The 13,726-nt window shown below is 50.2% G+C and overlaps 1 protein-coding gene across 2 annotated transcripts in view; it reads left to right on the top strand.

Moving 5' to 3' along the window:
- HGFAC (HGF activator) overlaps positions 1 to 13,726 on the top strand; it is a 53,874-nt gene extending 40,148 nt beyond the window's left edge. For both annotated transcript variants that reach the window (XM_029062077.2, XM_029062076.2), the window contains 4 exons: positions 2,307 to 2,446; positions 5,255 to 5,395; positions 6,338 to 6,486; positions 13,363 to 13,726. In XM_029062077.2, the coding sequence (XP_028917910.1) occupies positions 2,307 to 2,446; positions 5,255 to 5,395; positions 6,338 to 6,486; positions 13,363 to 13,545 (613 nt within the window). In that variant the 3' untranslated portion in view covers positions 13,546 to 13,726. The remainder of the gene's footprint in view (positions 1 to 2,306; positions 2,447 to 5,254; positions 5,396 to 6,337; positions 6,487 to 13,362) is intronic.

Here is a 13,726-nt window from a genome sequence, read left to right as displayed (position 1 = left end):
CTGTTGCCGACTTGTTCATTCCAAGCGCTTAGTACAGTGCTCTGCACATAGTAAGCGCTCAATAAATACTATTGAATAACACATACCATAATTATTATTATTGCTATTATTATGTCTCTCTCTCTCTGCTTTGCTCCATTTCCCTCTCTCTCCTCCTCCTTTCTGCCCTTCTCTGTCTCTCTCCATCTCTCTTTGTCTCTGCTCTGTGGCGCAATGGACAGCGCATTGGACTTCTAGGTGGTGGAAGACATTCAAAGGTTGTGGGTTCGAGTCCCACCAGATTCGGGTTAACTTAGAGAAGCAGCCTGGCTCCGTGGAAAGAGCCCGGGCTTCGGAGTCAGAGGTCATGAGTTTGAATCCCAACTCCGCCACTTGTCAGCTGTGTGACTGTGGGCAAGTCACTTCGCTTCTCTGTGCCTCAGTTCCCTCATCTGTAAAATGGGGATTAAGACTTGTGAGCCTCATGTGGGGCAACCTGATTACTCTGTATCTAGCCCAGGGCTTAGAACAGTGCCCTGCACATAGTAAGCGCTTAACAAAGACCAACGTTATTATTATTATTATTATTTCTCCGGCCCCGCTTTGCTCTGGATTTCCCTTTTCCCCATCTTCGCCGGGCTGCGGATGGAAGGATGGAGGGTGTCTAGTTGGTGCCGATAGTGAGTTTTTTAGAATGGGTACTCCTCGGGGTAGGGAGATTTGCTCCCCAAAATGGATTGTCAGCTCCTAATGGGCAGAGCGCACGTCCGCTAATTCTTTGTTATCGTACTCTCCCAAGCGCTGACTATGCTCTGTACGTAGTAAATGCTCAGTAAATACCACTGAATGATTGATTGCTTGATATTTCATTAGAGGACCTGACTAACACAATCAATCATTCATTCATTCAGTCATATCTATTGAGTGCCTACTGTTCATTCATTCAATAGTATTTATTGAGCGTTTCCTATGTGCAGAGCACCGTACTAAGCGCTTGGAATGAACAAGTCGGCAACAGATAGAGACGGTCCCTGCCGTCTGACGGGCTCACGGTCTGATCGGGGGAGACGGACGGACGAGGGCGATGGCGATAAATAGAGTCGAGGGGAAGAGCGTCTCGTAAAGACAATGGCGACTAAATAGAATCGAGGCGATGTACAGTTCATTAATAAAATAAATAGGGTAATGAAAATGCCTACTGTGTGCAGAACACTATACTAAGTGCTTGGGAGAGGACAATATAACCATAAACCGTGGCACGGCCAAGTAGATAGAGCTTGGGTCTGGCAGTCAGAAGGTCGTGGGTTCTAATTCCGACTCCTCCACTTGACGTCTGTGTGACCTTGGGCAAGTCACTTCACTTCTCTGGACCTCGGTTACCTCATCTGTAAAAAGAGGATTAAGACTGTGAGCCCCACGTGGGACAGGGATTGCAGCCAACCCGATTTGCTTGTACCTACCCCAGTGATGATGTTGGTATTTGTTAAGCGCTTACTATGTGCAGATCACTGTTCTAAGCACTGGGGTAGACACAGGGGAATCAGGTTGTCCCAAGGGGGCTCACGGTCTTAATCCCCATTTTACAGATGAGGTGACAGAGGCACAGAGAAGTTAAGTGACTTGCCCACAGTCACGCAGCTGACAAGTGGCCGAGCCGGGATTCGAACCCATGACCTCTGGCTCCAAAGCCCGGACTCTTTCCACTGAGCCACGCTGCTTAGTACAGTGCCTGGCACATGGTAAGCGCTTAACAAATGCCATAATTAATATAATTATTATCAGCAGATACATCCCCTGCCAACAATGATCTTACAGTCGGTGGTTTTTACTGAGCACCTACTGAGCGCAGAGCACTGAACTAAATGTTTGGAAAAGCGCAGTAGATTTCTGTGTTCTAAAAACGGCCCTGTAGAAGGTTTTATTCACCCTGGGGTTTTTGACTGGCCGTTGAGGTTCCTTTGTGGGGAACAAGGCTTCTCGCAGGGCTCAGGGCAAAACTTAAGTAGAAAGGAGAAGCGGCCTGGTGTAATAGAGACATCACGGGCCTGGGAGTCAGCAGGTCATGAGTTCTAATCCCGACTCTGCCACCTGTCCGCAGCACGACCTTGGGCAAATCACTTCACTTCTCTGGGCCTCGGTTCCCTCCTCTGTCAAATGGGGATTGAGACCGGTGAACCCCACGTGGGACAGGGACTGCGTCCAACCCGATTTGCTTGGATCCACCCCAGCGCTTAGTGCAGCACATCATAAGCGCTTAACAAATATCCTAATTATTAAGGGAGGGAGGGCCCAGATCCTGAAGCCTTCATTTCTGCTCACTGACGCAGCCCTCCGAAGAAAAGCATTACCGTCGTCCTGGGCCAGCATGACTTCAACCAGACGAGAGACGTCACGCAGAAGTTCGAAGTTGAGAAATATATCACGTATCCCCTGTATTCGGTCTTCAATCCGAGCGACCATGATATCGGTGCGTATTTTCCTCTTCTGGGACTGTTCCGCCTTGCGGGGGAGAGAGGAGGGCAACGGCAGCGAGGAGGCGAGGGCTTTGGCGGGAGGAAGTGAGGGGGCTGGCGGGTGGAAGTGAGGGTTTGGTGGAGAATTTGAGGCCTTTGGCAGGAGAAAAATGAAGGCTCTGGTGGAAGGAATTGAGGACTTCGGAGGGTGAAAGTGAGAGCTTTTGCAGGAGGAATCCTTGACACATAGTAAGCGCTTAACGAATACCCCAGTTTGGCAGGAGGAAATGAAGACTTTGGTGGGAGGAAGTGAAGACTTTGGCAGGAGGAAGTAAGGGCTTTTGTGGGAGGAAGTATGGTAACGATAAGAATGGTAATGATAATTATTATTATGGTACTTGCTATACACTTACTATTATGCCAAGAACTATTCTAAGCGCTGGGGTAGATACAAAGTTATCCGTTTGGACACGGTCCCTGTCCTCCATGAGGCTCATATTCTTGGTAGGAGGGAGTAGGATTGATTCCCCCTTTTTACAGATGAGGAAACTGAGGCAGAGAGAAGTTTAGCGGCTTGCTCGAGGTCACCCAGCAGAGAAGTGGGATTAGAACCCAGGTCCTGCTGACTCCCGGCCCATGCTGCTTCTCTTCTCTGAAGGCTTTGGCAGGAGAAAGTGAGGCCTTTGATGGGAAGAAGGGGCCACGTTGATGAGCACAAAGTGGCCAAGTTGTCCCTGACCTAGTAGCCCTAGAAGGGTGTGGGGTGGTTTGTAATAGGCGCATGCTGACCTCTCAAAGGTCACCACCTTCTTGCCAAATCCAATGGCCACTACTCCATCCGAATCCTCCTTGACCTCCCAGATGCCTTCGACACTGTGGGCCACCCCCTTCTCCTGGAAACGTTATCCGACCTCGGCTTCACTGACTCCATCCTCTCCGGGTTGTCCTCTTATCTCTCCGGCCGTTCACTCTCCGTCTCTTTCGCGGGCTCCTCCTCTGCCTCCCACCCCCTAACTCTGGGGGTCCCTCAAGGCTCAGTTCTGGGTCCCCTTCTATTCTCCATCCCCACCCATTCCCCTGGAGAATTCATTCGCTCCCATGGCTTCAACTACCATCCCTACATGGATGATTCCCAAATCTTATCTCCAGCCCCGATCTCTCTCCTCTGCAATCTCGCATTCCCTCCCACCTTCAGGACATCTCAAATTTAACACGTCCAAAACGGAACTCTTCATCCTCCCACCCGATCCTGCCCTCCCCCGACTTTCCGATCACTGTAGACAGCACCACCATCCTTCCTGTCTCACAACCTTGGTGTTATCCTAGACTCATCTCTCTGGTTCAACCCACGTATTCAGTCTGTCGGCAAACCCTGTCAGTTCAACCTTCACAACATTGCTAAAATCCGCTCTTTCCTCTCCACCCAAATTGCTACCACGTTAATCCAAGGATTTAGCCTATTCCGCCTCGATTACTGTTATCAGCCTCCTCGCTGACCTCCCAGCCTCCCGTCTCTCCCCACTCCAGTCCATACTTCGCTCTGCTGCCCGGATCATCCTTCTACAAAAACGTTCGGTCCATGCTTCCCCACTCCACAAGAACCTCCCCTGGTTGCCCATCCGCCCCCGCATCAAACAGAAACTCCTCACCGTCGGCTTTATTAACAATAGTGAGAAGAAGAATGATGATGATAATAATAGCTGTGGTATTTAAGTGCTTACTATGTGGCAGGAAACAAATCAGGTTGGACAAAGTCCCTGTCCCATGCGGGGGGCTCACAGTCTGAATCCCCATGTTACAGAGGAAGTAAATGAAGCACAGAGAAGTGACGTGACTTGCCGTGGTCACGCAGCAGACAAATGGCGGAACCTGGATTAGAACTCATGACCTTCTCTCTCCCAGGGCTATGCTCTATTCACTGGCCAAAAGAACTCAATCTCCTTGCCCCCTCCTACCATACGTCACCGCTCTCCTCCTATAGCCCGGCCTCCGTACATCGCTCTTCTAATGCCAACCTCCTCACTGTATCTCGAGCTCAGCTATCTCGCCACCGAGCTCTTGCCCACGTCCTGCCTCTGTCCTGGAACACCCTCCCTCTTCATATCCCACAGACAAATATTCTCCCCGCCTTCAAAGCCTTATTGAAGACCCATCTCCTCTAAGGGGCCTTTCCTGATTAAGCCCCCGTTTCCTCTTCTCCCACTCCCTCTGCATCGGCCTTTTACCTGGATCTGTACCCTTCATTCACCCATCTCTCAGCCCCACAGCAGTTAGAAGTTATCTGCCATTTATTTATTTTTCTGAATGTTCCTCTCCCCCTCTAGATTATGAGCTCATTGTGGGGAGGAATGTGTCTGTTCTTCTATTGTATTCTCCCAAGTACTTAGTACAGTGCTTTTCACAGCTCAATAAATACGGTTAAATGAATCTATTATTATTAATAGCAATAATAACGATGACAGGATTTGTTAAACGCTTACTATGTGCCAGGCCCTGTACTAAGCGCTAGGGTGGATACAACCAAATCGAATTGGACACAGTCCCCGTCCCACTTGGGGCTCACAGTCTCAATCCCCGTTTTCTAGATGAGGTAACTGAGGCCCAGAGAAGTGAAGTGACTTGCCCAAGGTCACCCAGCAGACGAGTGGCAGAGCCCAGATTAGAACCCATGACTTTCCGACTCCCAGGCCCGGGCTCTGTGGGCTCCCCTATTGTTCTAGAGTATTCTCCCAAGCGCTTAGTTCAGAGCTCCGCACGCAGCAAGCGCTCAGTACATCCAGAGGACTGACCGAGTGACCGCGGCCCTCCCGTGCCTTCCGCAGCGTTGATCCGGCTGAAGAAGAAGGAGGACCGCTGCTCGGTGAAATCTCAGTTCGTGCAGCCCATCTGCCTCCCGGAGACGGGCACCGTCTTCCCCGACAACTACAAGTGCCAGATTGCCGGCTGGGGGCACGTGAACGAGAGTGAGTCAGCCTCCTCCCCCGTCCCTTTACCCTCTCGGTTCCCGCCTGCTGAATGACCACCGGAGCTGCCGGGCTCTAGGATGCCCGGGTTCTCCTCCCGCCTCTGCCTGTAGCCAGCCAGCGGGGGCGAAGGGCACACATGGCCCAATCCTGTGCTAGGCCCCTGCCCGTCTCTTCCTCCGTGGCACCCCGTCACCCTTTGGAAACAGGAGGGGCAGGAACCAGAGGGCATCGGTGGTGCTGGACAAGCCACTAACACTAGAATCACCTCCGCCGTGCAGGGTTCTGGGGACCCAAGCCGCCATCCCCACGATAACCGGCACCATCCTTGGTGCAGGCAGGGTCCATTAAATGATCTTTTCTCCCTCCTTCCCTCTCTTCCTTTTTCCTCCCTTCCTCCCTCCTTCTCTCCCTCCCTCTCACCCTCCTTCCTTTCCTCTTTCCTTCTCTCCCTCTCTTCTTTCCTAGCTCCATTTCTCCCTTCTTCCCTACTTCTCTTCCTCTCTCACCCTTCCCTTCCTCTCTTCTCCCTTTCTCCCTCTCTTCGCTTCTCCCTAATTCCCTACTTCTCTCCCTCTCTCCTCTCCCTCTCTCCTTTCCACATTCTCTTTCTCTTTTTCCTTCTTTCCCTCCCTCCTTTCCTCTCTCCCTTTCTTCTTCCTTCCCTACTTCTCTCCCTCCATCCCCACCTTCTTTCTTCTCTCCTTCTCTCCTCCTCTCCCTCCGTCCTTTCCTCCCTCCCTGCCTTCTTTCCTCCCTCCCTGCCTTCTTTCCTCCCTCCCCATCTCCCTTCCTCCTCCCCGCCCTCCCTCTCTCCTTTCCCCCTTCTCCTCTTCTCTCCTTTTTCTTCCCTTTTTTCCCTCCTTCCCTCCCTCTCTCCCTCCCTCCCTGAATCCCCTTTCTTCTCTCTCTCCCTCCACCCCTGAATGTTTTCCCTGAAAGACATGACGAATTACTCCAAGTTTCTTCAAGAAGCCCTGATCCCGCTCATTCCAGACAGCAAGTGCAGCAGTCCAGAAGTGTATGGGGCCGATCTCAGTCCGAACATGCTCTGTGCCGGCTACTTTGATTGCAAATCGGATGCGTGTCAGGTAAGGTATCCTAGGTAGACATTTATTAAGTGCCATCGAATTGTTTCCGATTCATAGCGACTCCATGGATAGACTTTCTCCAGAACGTCCTGATCTCTGCCATAATGTGCAACCTAACAGTTCTTCCGTTAAGGTTGTTATGGTCTCTATCCATCGAGCTTCCGGTCCGCCTCTTCCACTTTTTCCTTGGACTTTTCCTAGCATTAGCGTCTTCTCCAGAGAATTAGTCTTCCTGATTATGTGTCCAAAGTATGCTCCTCTAAGTCGAGTCATTTGGCCTTCCAAAGACCACTTGGGTTTAATTTGCTCCAGAATCCATTTGTTTGTCTTCTGGGCGGGCCATGGTATTCACAAAAGCCTTCTCCAAAACTACATTTCAAAAGAATCGATGTTCTTTCTATCCTGCTTTTTCACTGTCCAGTTTTTGAATCCATACCTTGTCGCTGGAAACACCATAGAGTTGACAGTTTGTATTTTTACATCAGCACATTCCATGGCATTTTCCAGGCTCTTCATAGCAAGTCCTAATGTTAATCTTCAGCGTATTTCTTGGCTACTAGTTCCTTTATTATCGATTATCGATCCCAGGAGAGAAAAACTGTCACTATTTCAATCTTCTCTCCGTCCACTGCAAATGTGTTAAAACTTCCAGTTGTCATGAACTTTTTTTCTTTACATTCAAATATGTGGATACACAAGTGAGCATAGACCTGCTGAAACGTACAAGTCCATAGGTCTAGACTTGTAAGTAAAAAATATTCTATATTTATGTTATTCATTCATTCAATCATATTTATTGAGCGCTTACTGTGTGCAAAGCACTGTACTAAGTGCTTGGGAGAGGACAATATAACAACGAACAGAAACAACCCTTCCCACAAGGAGCTCACAGCCTAGAGGGAGAGACGGACATTAATTTAAATAAATAGTTTCATCAATAAATTACAGATGTATACAAATATATCCATATGTGCTGAGGGGCTGGGAGGGAGGATGAATGAAGGAGCAAGTAAGCAGCGCGGAAGGAAGTGGGAGAAGAAGAGAAGAGGGTTTAGTCAGGGAAGGCTTCTTGGAGCAGGCGAGCCTTCGATAAGGTTGTGAAGTGGGGGAGAGGAATTTTCTGTCTGAGATGAGGAGGGAGGGCGTTCCAGGCCAGAGGTAGGATGTAGGAGAGAAGTTGGCAGGGAGACAGACGAGATTGGGGTACAGTGAGGCACAGGTACAGTGAGTTATGTTGGTTGTGCCGGTGAGTTAGGATGAAATAGCCCAAATAAATAGGGGAAAGAATGACTAAATATGCAGATATGCAGTTGCGTACAAAAGGCCCGCACTTCTCTGCTTGGCTATTCAGTCAATCCTCATTATAAACCCATCAGTGGGCAGGGACCGTCTCTATCCGTTGCCCATTTGTCCATTCCAAGCGTTTAGTACAGTGCTCTGCGCATAGTAAGGGCTCAATAAATACTATTGAATGACTGAACGAATTGAGCACTCACTGTGTGCAGAGCACTCTACTAAGCACTTGGGAAGTACAATTCAGCATCAAATAGAGATCATCCCTGCCCACAACAGGCTCACTGTCTAGAAGGGGGGAGACAGACAGCAAAACAAGTAAACAGGCATCAGTAGCATCATTCTGAATAAATAGAATTATAGATGTATGCACGTCATTAATAAAAATGAATAGAATTATAATTATAAATATGTACCTAGAGACACACAAGTGCTGTGGGGCGGGGAGGGGGGTGGAGCAGAGGGAGGGAGTCGGGGGGATGGGGAGGGGAGGAGGAGCGGAGGAAAAGGGGGGGGCTCGGTCTGGGAAGGCCTATGAAAGTCGTAATACGCGTTAGGTGCTTAATTGACTCAGGCGGGACACAGTCCCTGTCCCACATGGGGCTCACACTCACCTCCCAGCTGCTCACTCTCCTCTCGGCAGGAGATGCTCCTCTTCTGTCCTCCACAGTGCTCTCCTCAGGACCCTTCATTCATTCAATAGTATTTATCGAGCGCTTACTCTGTGCAGAGCCCTGGACTAAGCGCTTGGAATGAACAAGTCGGCAACAGATAGGGACGGTCCCCGCCGTTTGACGGACTTACGGTCTAATCGGGGGAGACGGACGGACGAGAACGATGGCGATAAATAGAGTCGAGGGGAAGAACGTCTCCTATTAGGACTAGCCCCTCTCTGCTTCCCTCCCGCCTTCTCTGCTGGAACCAGTCTGGCCCTGAGGTCCAGCAGGATATTAGGAATAATAATAATCGTGATAATGGTATTCGTTAAGCATTTACTATGTGTCATGCACTGTTCTAAGTGCTGGGGTAGATAGAAGATAGGTTGTCCCGCGTGGGGCTCGCAGTCTTAATCCCCAGTTTGCAGACGAGGTAACTGAGGCACAGAGAAGTGAAATGACTTGCCCAAAGTCACACAGCTGACCAGTGGTGGAGCCGGGATTAGAACCCGTGACCCCTGACTCCCGAGTCCAGTGTCTTTCCGCTGAGCCACGATAGCACGTGGAGGGAGTCAGGAGATCTGGCTTTGAATCCCAGCTCCGCTAAGGGCCTGCTGGGTGTCCTTGGACAAGTCCCTTAACTTCTCTGGGCCTCAGTACCCTCATCTGTAAAATGGGAACAAGCCTCTCACCTCCTCGTTAACGACGCATCCCGTGCGGGACAGGGCCTGTGTCCGATATGACTATCTTGGGACTACCCCAGGGCTTAGCATAGTGTTGACACACCGTAGGTGTTGATCAATTCCATAATTAATGGGTTCGAATCCCGACTCTGCCGCTTGCCAGCTGGGTGACTATGGGCAAGTCACTTCACTTCTCTGTGCCGCAGTTACCTCATCTGTAAAATGGGGATTAAAACTGTGAGCCCCACGTGGGACGACCTGATCACCTTGTTTTCCCCAGCGCTTAGAACAGTGCCTCGCCTATAGTAAGCGCTTAACAAATACCACCGTTTTTAATGCATAACTGTTATTGGCTGATGGCGTGAAGTGTTTGTGAGTGGAGAGGGAGTGGGAAGGAGCACCATTCTCTAAAATGGGTTCCGATCCCGGATCCGCCGCTTGCCCGCTCTGTGACCTTGGGCAAGTCATAGAGAAGCAGCGTGGCTCAGTGGAAAGAGCCCGGGCTTTGGAGTCAGAGGTCATGAGTTCAAATCCCGGCTCTGCCACCTGCCAGCTGTGTGACTGTGGGCGAGTCGCTTCACTTCTCTGTGCCTCAGTGACCTCATCTGTCAAATGGGGATGAAGTCTGTGAGCCCCACGTGGGACAACCTGATTCCCCTGTGTCTACCCCAGCGCTTAGAACAGTGCTCTGCACATAGTAAGCGCTTAACAAATACCATCATTATTAAGTCATTTCAGTTCTCCGGACCTCAGATCCCTTATCTGTCAAATGGGGATTAAGACTGTGAGCTCAATCTGGGACAGGGACTGCAACCAATCCGATTTGCTTGTACCCCTCCCAGCGCTTAGTACAGTGCCAGGCACATAGTAAGCGCTTAACAAATACCTCACTTATTAAACTGGAAGTTTCTTGTGGGCAAAGACTGTGTCTACCAACTCTGATATAGTGTACTCTCCCAAGCCTATTACAGTACTTTGCACACAATCCACTCAGTAAATACGATTGATTGATTGGCCACCACCAAAACATTGGCATGATGGAAAATGGGGGAAATTGCGGTCTGTAACTAGCACAGATTTGATTCAGTGCTTAGAACAGTGCTTCACACACAGGTGCTTAACAGATACCATAATTATTATTATTATATTTGACATTCTAATTTCCTTCAAGCCACCTTCCTCGCTGTACTTCATTCTCACCAATCGCTGATTGATCGATTGATCTCTTTTGCTATCGACGTTTTGCTCACACCCTCCGCCCCACCTGACACTCCATCCCCCTTCCCATCCCTCGCATCACTTCTGCTTCCATCTTCACAGCCCGGCTAAAATCCCATCCAATAAGAATAAATAATTATGGTACTTGTTGAGCGCTTACTACGTGCCAAGCCCTGTTAATCATCATCATAATGATAATAATAATGATGGTATTTGTTAAGGGCTTACTACGTGCAGAGCACCGTTCTAAGCGCCGGGGGAGATACAGGGTCATCGGGTTGTCCCAGGTGAGGCTCACAGTCTTCATCCCCATTTTACAGATGAGGGAACTGAGGCCCAGAGAAGTGAAGTGACTCGCCCACAGTGACACAGCTGACAAGTGGCAGAGCTGGGATTCGAACCCATGACCTCTGACTCTCAAGCCCGGGCTCTTTCCACTGAAACACTGGAGTAGATATAGGAGTAGATAGCGGAGTAGATAGTAAGAAGCGGCATGGCTTGGTGAAAAGAGCCCGGGCTTGGGAGTCAGAGGTCCTGGGTTCCAATCCCGACTCCACCGCTTGTCTGCCGTGTGACCTTGGGCAAGTCACTTTCCTTCCTCTGTGCCTCAGTTACCTCATCTGTAAAAATGGGGATTAAAAAACGTGAGCCCCACTTGGGGCATTCTGATTGCCCCGTATCTACCCCAGCGCTTAGAACAGTGCTATGCACATAGTAAGCGCTTAACAAATACCCTAATTATTATTATTATTATTATTACAAGTCAATCAGGTTGGATACAGTCCACACGGGGCTCACAGTTTCAATCCCCAATTTACAGATGAGGTCACTGAGGCCCAAGGAAGCGAGGTGACTTGCACAGGGTCACCCGGCCGACACGTGGAGGTGTCGGAATTCGAACCCAGGTCCTTCTGACTCCCGGGTCCCGTGCTCTGTTCACTAAGCCACGCCTTCCTTAATTAATCTTTCATCTCTTCCCAATATTTCCCTCACCAAGTTGAGCCATTTCAGCACGTGCCCTTGGGTACATCCCTTGTTCCCACGAATGTACACTTCGTGAAACTCGGGCGCTTCCCTTACCGCCAATTTATTTTAACTCCCATTTATCCTGCTAAATTGGCGATTCAGTCGACCAGTCAGTCAGTCGTATTTATCGTGCGCTTACTGTGCGCAGGGCACTGTATTAAGCACTCGGGAGAGTACAATCCAACAATATGAGAGACGCATTCCCTGCCCACAGTGAGCTTACATTGTAGAGTTCAGTGCCATCTACAGTGCTCTGCACACAGTAAGTTCTCAATAAATAATAATGCCCGTATTTGTTAAGCGCTCACTATGTGCCAAGCACTGTCCTAAAATACGATTGAATGAATGAATCCAGTCAGTTTCTTGAGGGCAGGGATTGAATTGTGGATGCTGAAGCAGCATGGTATAGTGGCTAGAGCCTGGGCCTGGGAGGCAGAAGTCATGGGTTCTAATCCCGGCTCCGCCGCTCGTCTGCTGTGTGACCTTGGACAAGGCACTTCACTTCTCTGGGCCTCAGTTACCTCAACTGTAAAATGGGCATTAAGACTGTGAACCCCACGTGGGACAACCTGACTACCTTGTATCCCTCCCAGCGCTTAGTACAGTGCCTGGCACATAGTAAGCGCTTAACAAATACCACAGTTATCATTATAATACTAATAATGATACTGCTAATAATAATGGCATTTGTTAAGCGCTTACTATGTGCAAAGCACGGTTCTAAGCGCTGGGAAGGATACAAGGTGATCGGGTTGTCCCACGTGGGGCTCACAGTCTTAATGCCCATTTTACATTTGAGGTAACTGAGGCACAGAGAAGTGAAGTGACTTGCCCAAAGTCACATACCTGACAAGCAGAGGATCTGGGATTTGAACCCACGACCTCTGACTCCCCGGCCCGTGACCTTTCCACTGAGCCACGCTGCTCTCCCAAATGCTGAGTGCTGTGCTCTGCACGGAGTAGACTGTAAGCTCCTTGTGGGCAGGGAGTGTGTCTATCAATTCTATTGCATTGTACTCGCTCAATAAATCCATCATATTTATTCCAGTGCTTAGAACAGTGCTTGGCACATAGTAAGCACTTAACAAATAACATCATTATTATTACTGAGCACTTACTAGGGGCAGAGCACCGTATTAAGCATTTGGGAGAGTACAATACGGCAGAAATACGCAGCGTGGCTCAGTGGAAAGAGCCCGGGCTTTGGAGTCAGAGGTCAGCTCTGCCCACCCCTGGAGACCACTGTGAAACAGCATGGCATAGTGGCAAGAGCCCGAGCTGGGGAGGCAGAGGTCGTGGGTTCAAATCCCGACTCCGCCGCTCGTCCGCTGTGTGACTTTGGGCAAGACACTTTACTTCTCTGTACCTCAGTTCCCTCATCTGGAAAATGGGGATTAAATGTGAGCCCCACGTGGGACAACCTGATGACCTTAATGTTGGTATTTGTTAAGCGCTTACTATGTGCAGAGCACTGTTCTAAGCGCTGGGGGAGATACAGGGTAATCAGTTCGTCCCACGTGAGGCTCACAGTTAATCCCCATTTTACAGATGAGGTAACTGAGGCACAGAGAAGTGAAGTGACTCGCCCACAGTCACACCGCTGACAAGTGGCAGAGCCGGGAGTCGAACCCATGACCTCTGACTCCGAAGCCCAGGCTCTTTCCACTGAGCCAATCTACCTCAGCGCTTAGAACAGTGCTTGGCACATACTAGGTGCTTAACACATGCCATCATTTTTTTTTCCCTCTGTGCTTCAGTTCCCTCATCTTTAAAATGAGACTTGAGACTGTGAGCCCCAGGTGGGACAGGGATGTGTCCAACCCGATTTGCTCGGACGCATCCCAGTGCTTAGTACGGTGCCTGGCACCTAGTGAGCCCTTAAATACAAATTGTACATTCCAAGCGTTTAGTACAGTGCTCTGCACATAGTAAGCGCTCAATAAATGCTACCGAATGAAATACCCCAGTCGTGAACATTTTCCCGCTTCTCCCCGCGGCAGGGGGACTCCGGGGGCCCGTTGGCCTGTGAGAAGAACGGCGTCTCCTACTTGTACGGGATCATCAGCTGGGGCGACGGCTGCGGCCGAGCCAGAAAGCCCGGCGTCTACACGCGCGTGGCCAACTACGTGGACTGGATCAACGACAAGCTGAAGCCCAGCCGCCGCGCCGCGGCCTCGGCTTAGGCCCGCCGGCCCGGGCTTCCCAACCTGTCCCGGGGCTGACCGGGGGCCTTGCCGAGCGGAGTCTGGGGAGCCCGTGGGCGGTTGGGGGGATCGAAAGGTGGTCTAGGCCGCGCTGGGCGGGGGGCTCGTAATCGTTCTCTGAAATGGTGAGAATTAAAAACGGGGATCAGGCCCAGAGCGC

This window comes from Ornithorhynchus anatinus, chromosome 4, assembly GCF_004115215.2.
Source record: "Ornithorhynchus anatinus isolate Pmale09 chromosome 4, mOrnAna1.pri.v4, whole genome shotgun sequence".
Lineage (NCBI taxonomy): Eukaryota > Metazoa > Chordata > Mammalia > Monotremata > Ornithorhynchidae > Ornithorhynchus > Ornithorhynchus anatinus.
The sequence above is the reverse complement of the archived record's forward strand: the minus strand, read 5'-3'. Positions and strand labels throughout refer to the sequence as shown.